Source organism: Anolis sagrei, chromosome 5, assembly GCF_037176765.1.
Source record: "Anolis sagrei isolate rAnoSag1 chromosome 5, rAnoSag1.mat, whole genome shotgun sequence".
NCBI lineage: Eukaryota > Metazoa > Chordata > Lepidosauria > Squamata > Dactyloidae > Anolis > Anolis sagrei.
In genome coordinates, this window is record NC_090025.1 from 174,304,209 (window position 1) to 174,321,281 (window position 17,073).

General features: G+C 42.1%; 1 protein-coding gene across 5 annotated transcripts in view; it reads left to right on the forward strand.

Annotated features, from left to right (window-relative positions):
- Positions 1–5,705: 5,705 nt before the first annotated feature.
- DGKI (diacylglycerol kinase iota) overlaps positions 5,706–17,073 on the forward strand; it is a 303,622-nt gene continuing 292,254 nt past the window's right edge. For 3 of the 5 annotated variants that reach the window (XR_010910056.1, XM_067469250.1, XM_067469253.1), the window contains exon 1: positions 5,735–6,185. Coding sequence is in view for 4 of the 5 variants with exons in the window: in XM_067469250.1 (XP_067325351.1) it covers positions 5,971–6,185 (215 nt within the window). In the remaining variant the exon portion in view is untranslated. Of the gene's footprint in view, positions 6,186–17,073 lie in introns of all 5 variants that reach the window. The other 2 variants (XM_060776823.2, XM_067469251.1) reach the window with 1 other exon arrangement.

Here is a 17,073-nt window from a genome sequence, read left to right on the forward strand (position 1 = left end):
GCAGGTATTCAAACTCGTCTCCAGAGTTGTAGTCCAGTGGTCAAACCATTCCATATTTGTTTGCTTTCCTCTTCTGGAAGGCATTTCCCATTGCAGCACCACTGCTGTGCTTTTCTCTTCGCCATGTTCTCTCCCTTTCTTTACTTAAAATATTTAAATCCTTCCTCGTATGCATAATGATTTGCCAGGCAGTGAATGCTACAAAATGGGAACTATCAGAATGGAGAAGAATGACAGCAGAGTAAAAGAAGAACCATCTGCAGCAGCGTTAAACTAAATTTCACATCGACGAGCGCAACAATGACTAGAATCAATGTATTGTTGAAGGCTTTCATGGCTGGAATCACTAGGTTCTTGTGGGTTTTTTCGGGCTATATGGCCATGTTCTAGAGGCATTTCTCCTGACGTTTCGCCTGCATCTATGGCAAGCATCCTCAGAGGTGAGGTCTGTTGGAACTGGGAAAAAGGGGTTTATATATCTGTGGAATGACCAGGGTGAGACAAAGGACTTTTGTCAGTTGAGCTAGGTGTGAATATTTCAGCTGACCACCTTGATTAGCATACAATGGGCTGACTGTGCCTGGAGCAAACTCTTCTTGAAAGGTAATTAGATGTCCCTGCCTGTTTCCTCTCTGCTGTTTTTGCTGTTGCAATTTTATGACTTGAATCCTACTGGCGAGTCCTAACCAGAGGAGATCTATTACATCAACTGCTGTATGGTGTGACAACACATAGGTAAATCCCATTTATTAAATAGGTCTACTTTAGTCACTATGGTTTGGGTCAGCATTTTCAACCTCTGTTTTTGGCAGTGTTTGGCAGAACTGAAGAAATGCCTAATCTAATTATCTCCTAATGAAGGACAAGATGCAATACCAGAAAAAAGACGTCTCTTTTGGTGGAACTCTATGTTTGGAGCTCATTTTTCCAGAGCAGTTCTCCTGGTTCATTGCTACTGTGATTTAAGGCAATGCTTCCTGGAATTTCAATTAATTATTTTATTACCACTTTTATCTTGTAGTCTGCAATTTAACTAGTGCTGTTTTAGATATTTTATTGTAGCAATGCATGCTTGCCATGGATTTTATTTTACAGTCATTCTGGAAATGGAAAAAGAAGAGGTAACGTACAAAGATAAACAATACCATTCTAGTTTATTGCACTCATTCTCTTTCTCCATGTAGCTCAATGTATTGCCAGGATTCAAATGAATACTATCACCATCATTATCGAGTCACAAGGGCCATCTAGTTCAACAAGGGCTGGCCTATAGCACAGCTGGTTAAACACCAGCTGCAATAGATCACTACCGACCAGAAGGTGACAGGTTCAAAGCCCAAGTCAGACTGAGCACCCAATTGTTAAGCCTAGCTTATTGTCCACCTAAGCAGTTCGAAAACAGCTGAGCTGTGAGTTGAGAAATTAGGGACCGCTTAAAGCGGGTAGGTATTTTGCTACACCATACAAATGCCAGCGGTCAAAGAGCAAGGAGGAAATACGATAAAAAAGACTCAGCGTCATAATGGATGAAGTGACAGCACCTCCCTGTGGCTGGAATTGAGCACAACCTCCAGGCACTGATGTAGAAATGCCAAAAATACATTTATCTGTCTATATGTATGTCTAGAAAACAGCAATAAATGTTTGCTATGTATGTGTGCATTGTGATCCGCCCTGAGTCTCCTTCAGGGTGAGAAGGGCGGAATATAAATACTGTAAATAAATAAATAAACAAACCTCATTCTATCACGCAGGAACACATAATCAAAGCACTCCTTACAGATGGCCTTCCAGTCTTTGTTTAAAACCTCCAGAGACGGTGACTCCACCACACTTCAAAGCAGCATGTTCCACTGTTAGTATGTTATCACTTGTAATTATCTTTGCCCTACAATTAATTGCTCACCCTAGTAAGTTAATTCTCCATCATGACTATATGCATTAGTGGAATCAATGAAGGGATGGATGGCAATTGTCAAGAATGATTTATCAAAAGGTAAGTTAATTGCAGCAAGGTACCTTGTACCACCGTAAGATTTTTAGGAACACAAATCTGCAGTAGAAACACAAAGTTCAAAACACTTGGAAAAATACTGTGCCCAGAAACAGCTGCCAAGCCAACCATTGTTTGGTATTTCAATATCTGGGAAAGTTACTTTTTTTTTGGAGCACAACTCCAAGAAATTTTCAACCAGCATGGCCTTTGCCTAAAGCTGTTATATGATCAATAGTCATGCTGGAAGTGGGATTCTGGCATTATAGTTCAAGAAATGAACTTCTGAAGCTCTGACCAAACCCATTCCAACTGGCATAATGTTCAGTGAGTTCCTATCCTTGGTGCTTTCACTCCTATGATCTTTAATTCCCCTTCCCACTTTTTCAGAAGTTGCCACGAGCCATGGAATGATCTAACAAGATCTCTGTCCCCCCACTTAATGTATGTGTATTTGACCTCAATTTATGACAAAAAAGAAACAGAATTTTTGTAAACTTTTTATGTGAATTAATGCAGTTTGAAACAACTTTAACTGTCATGGCTCAATTTTATGGAACCATGGGATTCGTCATTTGGTGAGGCTACATTTCTCTTTTACAGAAAAGGCTAAAATCCTTGTCAAATTACAAACTCTCAGGATCCCTTCACATTGAGCCATGCCAGTTCCAGTGGTGTCAAAGTGCATTAATTCCATAGTGTTGATGCAACTCAAAACTCTGGAGAAAAGGGTTTGAATCCCAAGTCAGCCACTGAAGCCCACTGAGGGGAAGATAAAAGCAGACCATTTTGACAGAGAAGTCTTAAGATCTTATAAAGCTCCTATGATCCAATTGCATTGAACCATGGCAGTTGGAGTGCATTATTTTTACAGTGTAGATCAAGCATGGCCCTCCAGGTGTTTTGGATTTCAACTCCCACAATTCCTAACAGCCTACCGGCCATTAGGAATTGTGGAGTTGAAGTCCAAAATAGAATAATGTTATTATCATTGTACATTGTACAACAGAATTAAATGCTTTCCCCAGCACACAACACAAAAAAACACACCCACCCCTCCACACTCCCACCACTACTGCACAGCTCCCAATGCCACATCAGTGCAAAACCATGGGATTCATCATAGCAAGAGCTCTAGGTTAAAAGCTCTCTCTCATTCTGTTTGAACTTGCCATTGTCAGATGGTAATAATTCAAAAATGAATATGCTGGGTGAGATGGATCCCCAAGAATGCTCTGAGCTTTTTTAAGGCTGCAGGACCTATAATGTTCTTCTAAAGAGGGGAGAAGGCAACCAATGATCCACTGTGCAGAAGTGGTGACCCTTTGGAGCCCCTTTCTATCTGCCACTGTGCAGCTACCAAACCATGTGCAGATGCAGTAGGTTAGGATACTATATACCACAGTGATAGAAAGTCACCTGGAGGGAAGCAATGTCCGTGCTTTTATCATGATAGACCTCTTTAAGCTTTATTGACTTCTTCACTCACCGAAGATGTTTTGACATCATGGAAAATTTTGCTGTAGTTGGGTTTATGGAAAAGATCTGAGATTAGAGTCCTCTTCCCAAGGATAGAGTACCTCAATTGAGCTTGGAGGCAGATTTCCTGTTTCTTTGGCCCCTGTGGTTATCAGGACCACGGGATCATACTATGTTCACTTTAATAAGTAAAAAAGCCTATGATAAATGTATCTTATGGGGCATAGTTTCTAGGTGGATATTAAAATCTTTATTATGTAGCAAGTAATATTGTTACACCTCGAAGGAAGACCGAAGTTTGCCCATGCCCAGGGTAGATTTATTTTGTGTCGGTTACTGTATACATCATTTTTTAATATTGTGAGCCGCCCCAAGTCCCTTTGGGGAGATGGGACGGGATGTAAATGTTGGAAATAACAACCTTCTTCAAGTCTCCACTAGTAATTTGTTTGTATATGATTCTGTTTGCTTGCCATATTGTATATGTATATTTTGGTATGCAGCTTTCTCTTTACTCTATGTTTCTTGAGGTTGTGCGAGAGGCTGCAGACCAAAGAATCAGATCTGGGACCGCTCAGAGCTCAGACTCCATGTTTTAGGACACAGAGAGGCACCATGAAACTTTGGATTGTTAAAAGCAAACTCAGTTTGCTGTTGATTATAAGAAAGATGCCCTGTGTTATCTGCACAGCGAAACTACTTCAAACCTGTTTATAACTGGACTAGCTGTCCCCTGCCACGTGTCGCTGTGGCCCAGTCTGGTGATGTGGAAAATAAAGTAATGAGAAAGTGTTGGTTTCTAATATATATAATTCCTTTCTGCTTGTGAGTAAACAGTATTTCTTGTTGTTTCTTTGTCAGCGTTGATGTGGAGAGTGTCTGGTTTGCCTACTCTGGAATATGCAACATATCATAGTCCTTCTTTAAGGGTCTCTTTCAAATCTGTGATACTATATCTGTGTGTGTGAGAGAGAATCATATCTATCTATCTATCTATCTATCTATCTATCTGTATTTATGATTGAATGGCTCTTTGTCAGGAGGGCTCTGATTACATTTTTTTGCCCTGTTGAAGAGAGTTGGACTGGATGGCCTTAAGTATTTTCTGTTGGTCATGGGGGTTCTGTGTGGGAAGTTTGCCCCATTTCTGTCGTTTGTGGGTTTCAGAATGCTCTTTAATTGTAGTGAACTATAAATCCCAGTAACTACAAATCCCAAATGTCAAGGTCTATTTCCTCCAAACTCCATCTGTGTTCATATTTGGGCACATGGAATATTCGTGCCAAGTTTGGTCCAGATCCGTCATTGTTTGAGTCCACAGTGCTCTCTGGATGTAGGTGAACTACAATTCCCAAACTCAAGGTCAATGCCCACCAAACCATTCCAGTGTGTTCTGTTGGTCATGGAAGTCCTGTATGCCATGTTTGGTTCAATTCCATCATTGGTGGAGTTCAGAATGCTCTTTGATTGTAGGTGGACTATAAATCCCAGCAACTACAACTCCCAAATGTCAAGGTCTATTTCCCTTAAACTCCATCTGTGTTCATATTTGGGCACATGGAATATTCGTGCCAAGTTTGGTCCAGAGCCATCATTGTTTGAGTCCACAGTGCTCTCTGGATGTGGGTGAACTACAATTCCCAAACTCAAGGTCAATGCCCACCAAACCATTCCAGTGTGTTCTGTTGGTCATGGAAGTCCTGTATGCCATGTTTGGTTCAATTCCATCATTGGTGGAGTTCGGAATGCTCTTTGATTGTAGGTGAACTTTAAATCCCAGCAACTACAACTCCCAAATTACAAAATCAAAAATGTTTGAGTGAAGGATATACATTGGCTTGTTAGGTGTATGCTGTCCAAATTTGGTGTCAATTGGCCCACTGGCTTTTGAGTTCTGTTAATCCCACAAACGAACATTATATTTTTATTTATATAGATTCTTTTATAAACAATAATAAATAAAGTGTATTATTCTTATTCTTTGTGTTTTATATATAATACATTATTATAATATATCTATCTAACATTATATATAATAATAATTTTATTATTTTAAATAATAAATAAATTAAGTGTATTGTTCTTATGGATGATGAGATGGACCCAGGTGCGCCTCCTGCCTCTGCTCCCTCCTCCCTCCTTCCTTGCCTGCCCCCCCCTGTCAAAAGAGGCGTGGCCAGGAGGAGCAGCCTCGGCGAGGCGGGAGGGCGGCGCTGATTGGCCGCCGCGGAGGCGGCAGGCAGGGAGTTTCCCACAATGCCCCTCTGCAGCCAGTGCGCCCGCCGCCGAGGGATGCTGCTGCTGCTGCTGCGGGAAGGCGCCGCCTGCCATTCGCCTTCGCCTTTGCCGGGACCCCTGGCGCGCCCGGGAGAGAAGGCGCCCCACTCCTCCTCCTCCTGCTCCTCCTCTCCTGGCCTCTCCCTCCCTCCTCCTCCGGCGCCTGCCTTCCCGTTCCCCGCAGCGCCCTCCCCTTGGGTCGCTGTCCCTTCAGCACCGCCATGAACCCGCCTCCGTCCGCCGGCCAGGAGGAGAAAGGGGCTGCCGGGGGCGCCTCTTGCCGGGGGGCCGAAGGCGGAGGGGAGCCCACGGCCACGGAGACCCAGGAGCAGCCGCCGCCACAGCAGCAGCCCCTTCCCCCGCCGCCCGGGCAGAAGGAAGAGTCCCTGGAAGAGAAGCTGAAGAGTTTAACCTTCAGGAAGCAGGTGTCCTACAGGTGGGTGAAGGCGGATAGGCATTGCATAGCAGTCCCAACTTGGTTTGGCCACTTCCCATCTCGGAATTGGAGCCTACAGCTCTCCCTAAAGGGCTGCCTCCCATCCAGGGCTTAACCAGGACCCACTCAAGAAGAGTCAGACGTGGTTTGGCCACTTTCTTCCTCTGGGCAAATTTGGGCCCTCCAGAAGTTTTGGACTCCAGCTCCCACCATTCCTAACAGACTCAGGCCCCTTCCTTTCCCCCCTCAGCCACTTATATGGAGAACCAAAATACTCTAAAGTAGGTATGGGCAAAGTTGGACCCACCAGGTGTTTTGGACTCCAACTCCCACCATTCCTAACAGCTTCAGGCCCCTTCCTTTCCCCCCTCAGCAACTTATATGGGAAGCATCAATGTTCTAAAGCAGGTATGGGCGAATTTGAGCCCTCCGGGTGTTTTGGACTCCAACTCCCACCATTCCTAACAGCCCCAGGCCTTTTCCTTTCCCTCTCAGCCACTTATATGGAGAGGCAAAATATTCTAAAGCAGGTATGGGCAAATTTGAGGCCTCCAGGTGTTTTGTACTCCAACTCCCACTATTCTTAATAGCTTCAGGCACTTTCCTTTCCCCCCTCAGCTGTTTATATGGGGAGCCAAATTACCCCAAAGCAGGTATTGGCAAGCTTGGACCCTCCAGGTATTTTAGACTCCAACTCCCAACATTCCTAACAGCTTCAGGCCCCTTCCTTTTCCCTCTCAGCAGCTTATATGGGAAGCCAACATTTTCTAAAGCCGGTATGGGAAAGCTTGGACCCTCCAAGTGTTTTGGACCCCAACTCCCATCATTCCTAACAGCTTCTGGTCATTTCCTTTTCCCCCTCAATTGCTTATATAGAAAGCCAAAATATTCTAAAGCAGGTATGGGCAAGCTTGGACCCTCCAGGAGTCTTGGATTCCAACTCCCACCATTCCCTAACAACCTCTGGGATGCCTCAAAATAAGATGAGGCCATTGCTACACTTTTACTAATGCAGTGTTTCTCAACCTGGGGATCGCAAGGAGGGTTTCAGAGGGGTCACCAAAGACCATCAGAAAACACATATTTCTGATGGTCTTAGGAACCCCTTTGGCAGAGAAGGCTGAAGATCTCTCCTCCTATCCTTCTCTTCCTTTTTGGAAACAGATGGTGAATCCTCCCACTAAAAGCCCTCCTCCTGCTCTCTGGATGTAGGTGAACCAACACTCCAAAACTCAAGGTCAATGCCCATCAAACCCTTCCAGTATTTTCTGTTGGTCATGGGAGTTCTGTGTGCCAAAATTGGTTCAATTCCATCATTGGTGGAGTTCAGAATGTTCTTTGATTGTAGGTGAACTATAAATCCCAGCAACGATAACTCCCAAATTTCAAGGTCTATTTTTCCCAAACTACACCAGTGTACACATTTGGACATATTGAGTTTTTGTACCAAGTTTGGTCAATATCTATCAGTGTTTAAGTCCACAGAGCTCTCTGGATGTAGGTGAACTACAACTCCAAAACTCAAGGTCAATGCCCATCAAACCCTTCCAGTATTTTCTGTTGCTCACGGGAGTTCTGTGTGCCAAGTTTGATTCAATTCCATCACTGGATGTTAGGAATTGTGGGAGTTGGAGTCCAAAACACCTGGAGGGCCCAAGCTTGCCCATGCCTGCTCCAAAATCACTCTCCGTCAAGATAGAGCTTCTTTCCCCTTTGCCCTGTTCATAGCTGAAGAGAGGATCCTAGCCTATGTTTATGGATGTGTTCAAGTTGCCTATCCATTTATGGATTGCATAAGGTTTTCATAGCCAAGGAACACTCAGAAGGAACACTCATAGGCAAGGAACACCTCACAACATCTGAGAATGCCTGCCATAGATGCAGGCAAAATGTCAGGAGAAAATGCTTCTGGAATATGGCCATACAGCCCAGAGTGGTTTGGCCAATTCTGTCATCTGATAGAGAGCCTGCAGCACTTGACATTCCTCTGCTGTTTCCCATCCAGGTCCTTGATGTGTGTGTTAGGTGTGTGTATGCGTGTGTTTTCTTCTGGTGTGCTTTGACCCACATGCAAAGGGAATTGTGTGACTCCTCCAACTATGTGCATCCTCTCAAGCTCCCCCCCCCCCCCCCCCACTCAGAGAACAAGCTTCGATTTCTGGCTAAATTGCATCAAGTCTTCTTTGTACTGTGACTCTGGTAGGGATTACTTGGAGTGCCGGGGAAGTTAGCAACATCTTTGGGTTACTTCAAGCAGGTTAGGGGTGCATCTACACCCATCTGACAGTGCTCGAACTGCTGTGGCTCAATGCTATGGAATCATGGGAGTTGTCATTTCATAGAATCAAAGAGTTGGAAGAGACCTTGTGGGCCATCCAGTCCAACCCCCTGCCAAGAATCAGGAAAAATCACATTCAAAGCACCCCCGACAGATGGCCATTCAGCCTCTGTTTCAAGGCCTCCAAAGAAGGAGCCTCCACCACACTCGGGGTAGAGAGTTCTTCTACTGCACACCCTTGGCTCCCCATATAATAGCTTCTATCTAGCTCACAGTTAGGGAGTTCTTTCTAATGTTCAGATGGAATCTCCTTTCCTGTAGTTTGAAGCCATTGTTCCACATCCTAGAGTCCAGGGCAGCAGAAAACAAGCCTGATCCCAATGACTTCCCCTTATATATTTATACATGGTCATCATGTCTCCTCTTAACCTTCTCTTCTGCAGGCTAAACATGCCTAGCTCTTTAAGCTGCTCCTCATAGGGCTTGGTCTCCAGACCCTTGAACATTTTAGTTGCCCTCCTCTGGACACATTCCAGCTTGTCAACATCTCCCTTCAATTGTGGTGCCCAGAATTGGACACAGTGTTACTCCAGGTGTCGTCTGACCAAGGCAGAATGCAGGGATGGAGTGACTTCCCTGGATCTAGAAACTATACTATAGGATATTTCTGAAGCCAAAATCCCATTGTGCCTTCTCTGTCGAAGAGTGCTTGGTGCCTCACCAAACTACAAACTCCAGGAATCCATAGCATTGAGCCACAGCAGGTAAAAGTGTGTCAAACATTGATTCTACAGTGTAGATGCAGCCCAAGTGGCTTCCTCAACAACCTCATAACTCTTCTTCAGCTCTTACCCTCAGGATAGTAATGTTTCACCTCTGTCTGGTTCATAACTGAAGAAATAAACTATTATTATTATTATTATTAATAATAATAATAATCTATTAGAATAATAATATTCTAATAAATACACTATACTTTGTGTGTGTGTGTATGCCTTCAAAGTGTCAAATTATGGCAACTGCATGGAGTTCACATGTTTTTCTTAGAAAAGACAAACCCAGAAGTGGTTATATCACTTCCTTCCACTGAAATATAGCCAATCACAACTGGTATTTATTTGTTTCCTCCCATCCAGGTCTTAACCTGGGGTGACTCTGCTTAGCTTGTAAGATCAGACAAGGTTTGGTGCCTTAGAATAAGCATGGGAAAACTTGGGCCCTCCAGGTGTTTTGGGCTTCAACTCCCACACTTCCTAACAGCCTCAGGCCCCTTCCTTTTCCCGCTCAGCCGCTTAAGCGGCTGAGGGGGAAAAGGAAAGGGCCTGAGGCTGTTAGGAAGTGTGGGCATTGAAGTCCAAAACACCTGGAGGGCCCAAGTTTGCCAATGCCCACTTTAGAGTATTTTGGCTCCCCATATAATAACTTCTATCTAGCTTCATATTCACAAGAAGTCCATATCTATGTCCTGTATGCCTTCAAGGCACATCCAAATCCATCTTATGGTTTTACTAGGCAAGGTTTTTTCTGTGGGGTTGCCTTTGTCTCCTCTGAGGATGAGAGAGTGTAAATTGCTCAAAATCACCCCGTGGATTGAGTGGAGATTTGAAACTTCAGATTAACGGTCTGATTTTCAAACCACTATACTATGATGACTCTCTGTCTATAGTTTACTGATTATGCATTCAAGGCCAGAAAGAAATTATTACTTATGATTAGCTGCAAAGACTCTGGCCCAAGCCAGTCAAGGTGGTTCCAGTGGTGACCTTGGCCTGCACTTAAACACAATCGGCGCCGACAAAATTACCATCTGCCAGCTGCAAATGGCCACCTTACTGAGATATGTGTGCATAATTTGCCGATACATCACACAATCCTAGATACTTGGGAAGTGTCTGACGTGTGATTCAATACAACAACCAGCAGAGTGATCTTGTCTGCTATGGACTCATCTTGTTGTGTTTCAAATAATAATAATAATAATAATAATAATAATAATAATAATAATAGCAATAATAACAACAGCAATAATAATAATAACAACAACTTAATTTTTGTATCCCACCACCATCTCTCCGAAGGGACTCAGGGTGGCTTACATGGGGAGATGATATTTTAAAGTAAGCTTTCAGGGGAATTCCAGACAAGAAACAATCAGGGCCAGTTAATCACCTCCCAACAAAGGACTCCCCCAGGAGTAAGCAGCCAGACCTTGAAGCTGCAAGACCATTCAGTGCTAATCAAGGTGGCCAATTACAACATTCACACCTGCCCCAAACAGACAAGAGTACTTTCTCCCACCCTGGTCTTTCCACAGATATATAAACCCCTTTCCTAGTTTCTAATAGATCTTACAACCTCTGAGGATGTCTGCCATAGATGCAGGCAAAACATCAGGAGATAATGCTTCTGGAACATTGCCATACAGCCCGGAAAACTCACAGCAACCCAGTGATTCCAGCCATGAAAGCCTTTGACAACACAGCTTTCAGATCTCTTGTAGCTCTTTTGGTTAGCTGAAATGGTTAGTTAAAAAGGAAACCTGACAGTTTTTCTTTCCTCGTTCTCCTTTAACAGCGTCTATCTGCTAAGCATGCTTAGACTGAGAGTTAATCTCATGGTTAAAATCAGTGTAGCCAGACCTGGGTTTGTAGTGCGTAATGTGTGTTTCTGTGTCAGGTCATTACGCGCAGATACAGCAAGAGAACAGCTGCTGCCCCAAATATCCCATTCTTCTTCTTCTTTTTTTTTTACAGACCAGTGAAAAAGAGACAGTTGATGCATCCATGCTGGCATTTAGATTAATGCAGCAAAGGAATGCGTGCTCTTACATGCGTTCTTTAATGAAAGGATTTATGTGTTAGATATCTATGTCAATATAGCAAATATATGAGCGAGTCTGATTTTTAGAGGATCATATGTGTGTGGTTTCTGTTATTGGGATCACGTCGTACAAGTGGCAGTTGTGAAAGAGTTAATATTTCACAGTAGAGCCAATTTGTTATTCCAGTATGTATGTGTAGGTAGCACAGTGACAGCAGGATGTGGGAGTTACACTGCCAGAATAATGTTACTAGCAATGATGGGGATTAAAATGAGGGTAGCACCATCACTGTCTGCTGTTTTCTCTCCCTTCTTCTCCTCCCCATCAATTCGACTCGCACTTAAAAGGGAGCCCAATCTTGTTTACAATCCCTCTCCAAGAAGATGGCACTTTAGAAAAGATGGTGCTGGGTTAAAAAGGTCTAGTTTGTGGTTAAAAGATTCAAGATTATGCAGGAGGGAATTCAGAAGCACCTGCCCGATTGCCAGGAAGCAAAGCTATCACTGACTTCTAATGCTTGAATTGAGAAAGAGAGAAAATTAACCCACTGTTTAGTGTTTTAAACTGCTGCTATTTGTGCTTATATTTGTATAATAGTGAGGCTTCAAATTGTGGCTGGTTTGTAAGCCGCAGGGTTGAGAACGGCAGGATATAAATATTGGAAATAAATAAATAAATAAATAAATAAATAAAACTTTAATGTGAGTGGGAATGGGAGATAAGGAAGGTGTGGATGACATATTTCCATGGAGTACCATGTTTTTAGTAGTCATTTGTTCACAGCTTAAAACGTCTACTCAATAATGTGGCATTGCATCAGTCCAGCATTCCAGTAGATAATTATGCAAGTGCTGATGCCAAATTATTGGCTATGTATTGCATGGCCGAGGAGCTCCTCATGGTGCAGTGGGTTGAATTGCTGAGCTGCTGAACTTGCTGACTGAAAGGTTGGTGGTTCAAATCCAGGGAGCAGGGTGAGCTCCCACAGTTAGCTCTAGCTACTGCCAAACCTATCAGTTCAAAAACATGCAATATGTGAGTAGATCAGTAGGCACCACTCTGGCAGGAAGGGAACGATGCTCCATGCAGTCATGCTGGCCACATGACCTTGGAGGTGTCTATGAACAATGCTGGCTCTTTGGCTTAAAAATGGAGATGAGCACCAACCCCCAGATTCGGACACAACTAGACTTAATGACAGGGGAAAACCTTTATCTTTACCTATTGCATGGCCACATTTTTGACATCTGGAGGTTTAAATCAGAAGTCAGATGAATTCAGCCCCAATGACATCCTGCCCCAGTCTTCTTGAGGAATTAAATAAATTCCAACTTCATTATAAGACTGTCTAGGTCTTTGTTTTGTAGTAAGGCTCTATCTGTTTCACATGAGTCATATATGAAAGCTATGGCAAGAGCCGCAGGTGCCAATGCTCTGTGACAGTCAAGCCTTCTATGAAGAAGCAATCATTTATTTTGAAAAAGGCAAACCAACCCCTTGGCAATTTCTGTTCATCCACACAGTCAACATTAACAGAGAGGAGCTCAAGACAAGACGAAGAGCTCTTGAGTAACTTTGGGTTTTTTTCCTTAGCATAGCTTCATTTTAGGAAGAGTCACAGAGATGATGATACATTAGAGAAGAGTGTAATGAATATATAATAACCAAACACAAGTAGATCAAAATCCAATAGCATATAAATAAGTCTTAGTTAATATTGGAGAGTAGAGGAGGATGATGAAGAAATAAAAACTCAAAAACTATTAAAAAAAACATTTAATACCCAAACTGTGTAGTATATGGTAGTTGTTTTGCTATTAGTAAAAAATGCACACATGCTTAAGTACCAAGCTCTGAAACTGATTTAGATAAATTACTTCTAGTTTTCATCTGAATGTTTTTTTTCCTACCATTATGTAGTTTCCAATCCTGGTAAACTCTGCATGATTACAAAGCCTATTTTTCTGCATTGATTGAAGAGAATAAGGAGGAGAAACCTACTTGCATAGACAAGGCTAGCAAAATGCAGTGTGTTGAGTCTTACAGCATCCCTCTTATCTTTCAACTCATTAAGTTCTCATTCCTGGAACCTCCAGTGGCACAATGGGTTAAACCCTTGTGCTGTCAGTACTGCTGACCAAAAGGTTGACGACTTGAATCTGGAGAGCGGGGTGAGCTCTCATCTGTTAGCTCCAGCTTCTCATGCAGGGACATGAGAGAAGCCTCCCAGAGAATGGTAAAACATCTGGACAACCCCAGGGCAATGTCCTTGAAGATGGCCAATTCTCTCACACCAGAAGTGACTTGTAGTTTTTCAAGATACTCCTGATATAAAAAAAATCCAGGAAAAAGGATGTTGAGCCTAAAAAGGATGTTTTAAAATTTGGGGAAAATCAGGCATTCTAGTAAGCTTCTGTTATGTGCTTGAAGATAAGGAGAGGATTTGCAAACCACACATTTACATGTGGTGATGATTTTTAAGCAGCCTGCTTTAAAAGCATTGCAGAGAGATCAGCTGCTTTCTGAAAAGTAGCCACCAGTGGACTACTTGGCTTGGTGTATGTGCATGGGCCATCTCTTTTGACTTTGTAAACAAGAGATGACAGCTTAGCTGATGAGTGCAAAACCCGGAGTGATTCATTCTCCACTGACCTTAGTAAGCAATGAAAAACCAATGCTTATCCTGTAGAATTGTTTCTACTGTAACTCCCTGCCTTGCCTTGCCTTCCTTATTTTGCTTCTTCTCTCCTTCCCTCTGTGATTCTAAAACATAAAAGTTAACACCAGGTTGCTGTGAGTTTTTTGGGCTGTATGGTCATGTTCCAGAAGCTTTCTCACCTGATGTTTCACCCACATCCATGGAAGGTTGAGATCTGAGGATGCCTTCCATCGATGTGGGTGAAATATCAGGCACAAATGTTTCTGGAACATGGCAATACAGTCCAGAAAACTCACAGCAACCCAGTGATTCCGGCCATGAAAGCTTTCGACAACACAGTTGACATCAGACTTTCTTCTAGCAGTCTAGCGGCAGCCGAAGCATTCTGCAAGTGGATTCTACAGTGAATCTTGGACAACTTGGTTTTCACATTAATAGGGATGGTGGATATGGTCTGCTCCATATATTTTATTGAATTTTCTTTCATAGCAATTACATTAAAAATCTCCCCTTTGACATTTTAAAGCTGATATGAAGGAATGTGAGGCCTTCCAGATGCTAATGGGTTGCAGTTCTTACAATTCCTCCTGATTGAACATGTTGGTGAAAATCGATGGGAACTGCCACTCAACAAAATCCCCAGGGCGACTACTTTCTCCACCCCACTTTTAATAGTTAACATGAAAAGTGGTTTCCAGAACATTCTGCATTTTATGTTTGTATAAACTAGTTTTCTGCAACATTTCTGTCTGGGTAATTTGACAGTTGCAGTTCAACTCTTTTATTCTGTGTCTAGTTCACCATGCTTATTTGTTGTATGAAAATAGTAGACTTTCCCAAACTCCTCTAGCATAGTAGTTGCTGTTTCAAGACATACTTACCCTCAGCTTGGAGGTTCAATTAGCCACAATAGCTATATGACACCTCCAAGTTCAGAAGCACAATTCCAACTTCAGATTGGAATTCCATTGGCATACAATGATTTTAACAATTATCAAAAACCAAAAAATTTAGGGTTTTAAAATACTTTGAACCCCTCATAATATGAAGCGAACATCTCCTCTTCATATATAAAGCAATGGAAACTATCATTAATGACCCAAGGCTACTGAAACATTCTGTGAGATATAGTTTTCCTCTCACAAGTTATTGATAGATACATAACTGTTCATGCCTCCTTATCCAACATTAACACCAGTTCTCTTCTTTCCTTAACAAATCCTTTCTCTTCATTGCTAAGTTTTTTTGGTCATGTCAGGAGCAACTTGAGAAACTGCAAGTCGCTTCTGGTGTGAGAGAATTGGCTGTCTGCAAGGACGTTGCCCAGGGGATGGCTGGATGTTTTTGATGTTTTACCATCCTTGTGGGTGGCTTCTCTCATGTCCCCACATGGGGAGCTGGAGCTGATAGAGGGAGCTCATCCGCACTCTCCCCGATCATTGTTAAGTCCTTATCTTTTATCTGAAAAGAAATCCATAAGAGATTTCCATGGTTTAAGATAGGTTTTTAATGACTTTTCTCTAATCAGACATGATAATTCATAAATTTTTGCTAAATTGTCAATTTTGCCAATCACTTCTCAATAATTGGGAAATAGGGATTCGTCTGTCTTTGTGTATATAACAACCTGACTGCTATGATAATGTATTACAGTAGCCTCCCATAGATCTTCTCTATCCGCACATCCATCAGTCCCAAAAGAAATAATTCTGGTTATAGTTAAATTTTCATCTTCAAAATCCTCTGCATCAATGTATGCAATGGGTTGCTGTGAGTTTTTTGAGCTGTATGGCCATGTTCCAGTAGCATTCTCTTCTGACGTTTCGCCGGCATCTGTGGATGGCATCTTTAGAGGTTCTTCTGAAGATGCCAGCCACAGATGCAGGTAAAATGTCAGGAGATAATGCTACTGGAACATGGTCATACAGTCTAAAAAACTCATAGCAACCCAGTGGTTCCGGCCATGAAAGCCTTCTACAATGTATGCATTTCAATCCACCACATAAATTAAAACAACCCTTCTTGATACTCACATTTTCACCAACTTGGAAACCTCTTTGTACATTCTAGACAATTTTGCTGGTGATGTATGCCATTGTTATCATTTCAGAAAAATTCTCTTTGAGATCATAACATAAGGAACATTTCAATCCCATTGGCCTTGTATGTTCTCATTGGTCCATTTGAATATTGTAAACAAAATTCTTAGCCCATTTTATCATATGTCTTTACCCTGTTCTTCCATTTCAAATTTCAACAGAAGCTTGTACATTTTAGCAATTACCTATTCACCATCTTACACGATCATATTTCAAATTCTGATTTATTATGTTCAAAACCATACATCTTTTGATCCAGTTCAAACTTCTTCGAAAACTGTAATTAGGAATAGCTTGGAAAATTATATCCTTCTAATCCACAGAGCACACACACTGATGCTGCCATTAGGCAGAGTGTGGCCATTTATGACAGTAAGTTATTTATTTGTTATTATTGTATTTTTCCTGACAGTTCAGGTGATTTTTCTTCGTCAGATGCTAAAATAATATGGTTGCCTGTAGGTACTATAAATCTTAGTACCATTTTTCTCAGAGAACAAAATGTCTTCAGATGACCATACATGCGCATACACAGAAATGGAAAGGGCAAGATTTGAAACATATATTTATGGATGTATGAGTGTTTTACCTACACACATACACACATACAGTGAAAGGGATTAAAGGCAGAAATTATTTGTCTTTCTGGTGTGTGGGCATGCAGCAAATTCTATGCCTTAAGACAAAGTAGGCAAGCACAATTACCTTTAAATAACAATTTCCTAAGGTATATCATTAATTCTGTTTGACTTGCCAGTGTGCAAAGGGGGAAAAAATAAATAGTTTCCTGAGCCTTTTGATTTCCACTTCTGAGTTCCTTTGAAACTCTTCTATCCCGCAAGGAATTTACCCTTTGTTGCACTTCTAGCAAAGAGTCTCAGCAGATACCTAGATCTGAACACTTTTTCTTCTCCCAAAAGCACTAGCGCTAAGTTGAAATTCCTCCCACAAATCTCTTTTCATTTTATTCATTTTTTTAAACAGCCGCTGCTTTAAAAAGGTGAATGCTGTGATGCCTTTACAAATGTAAA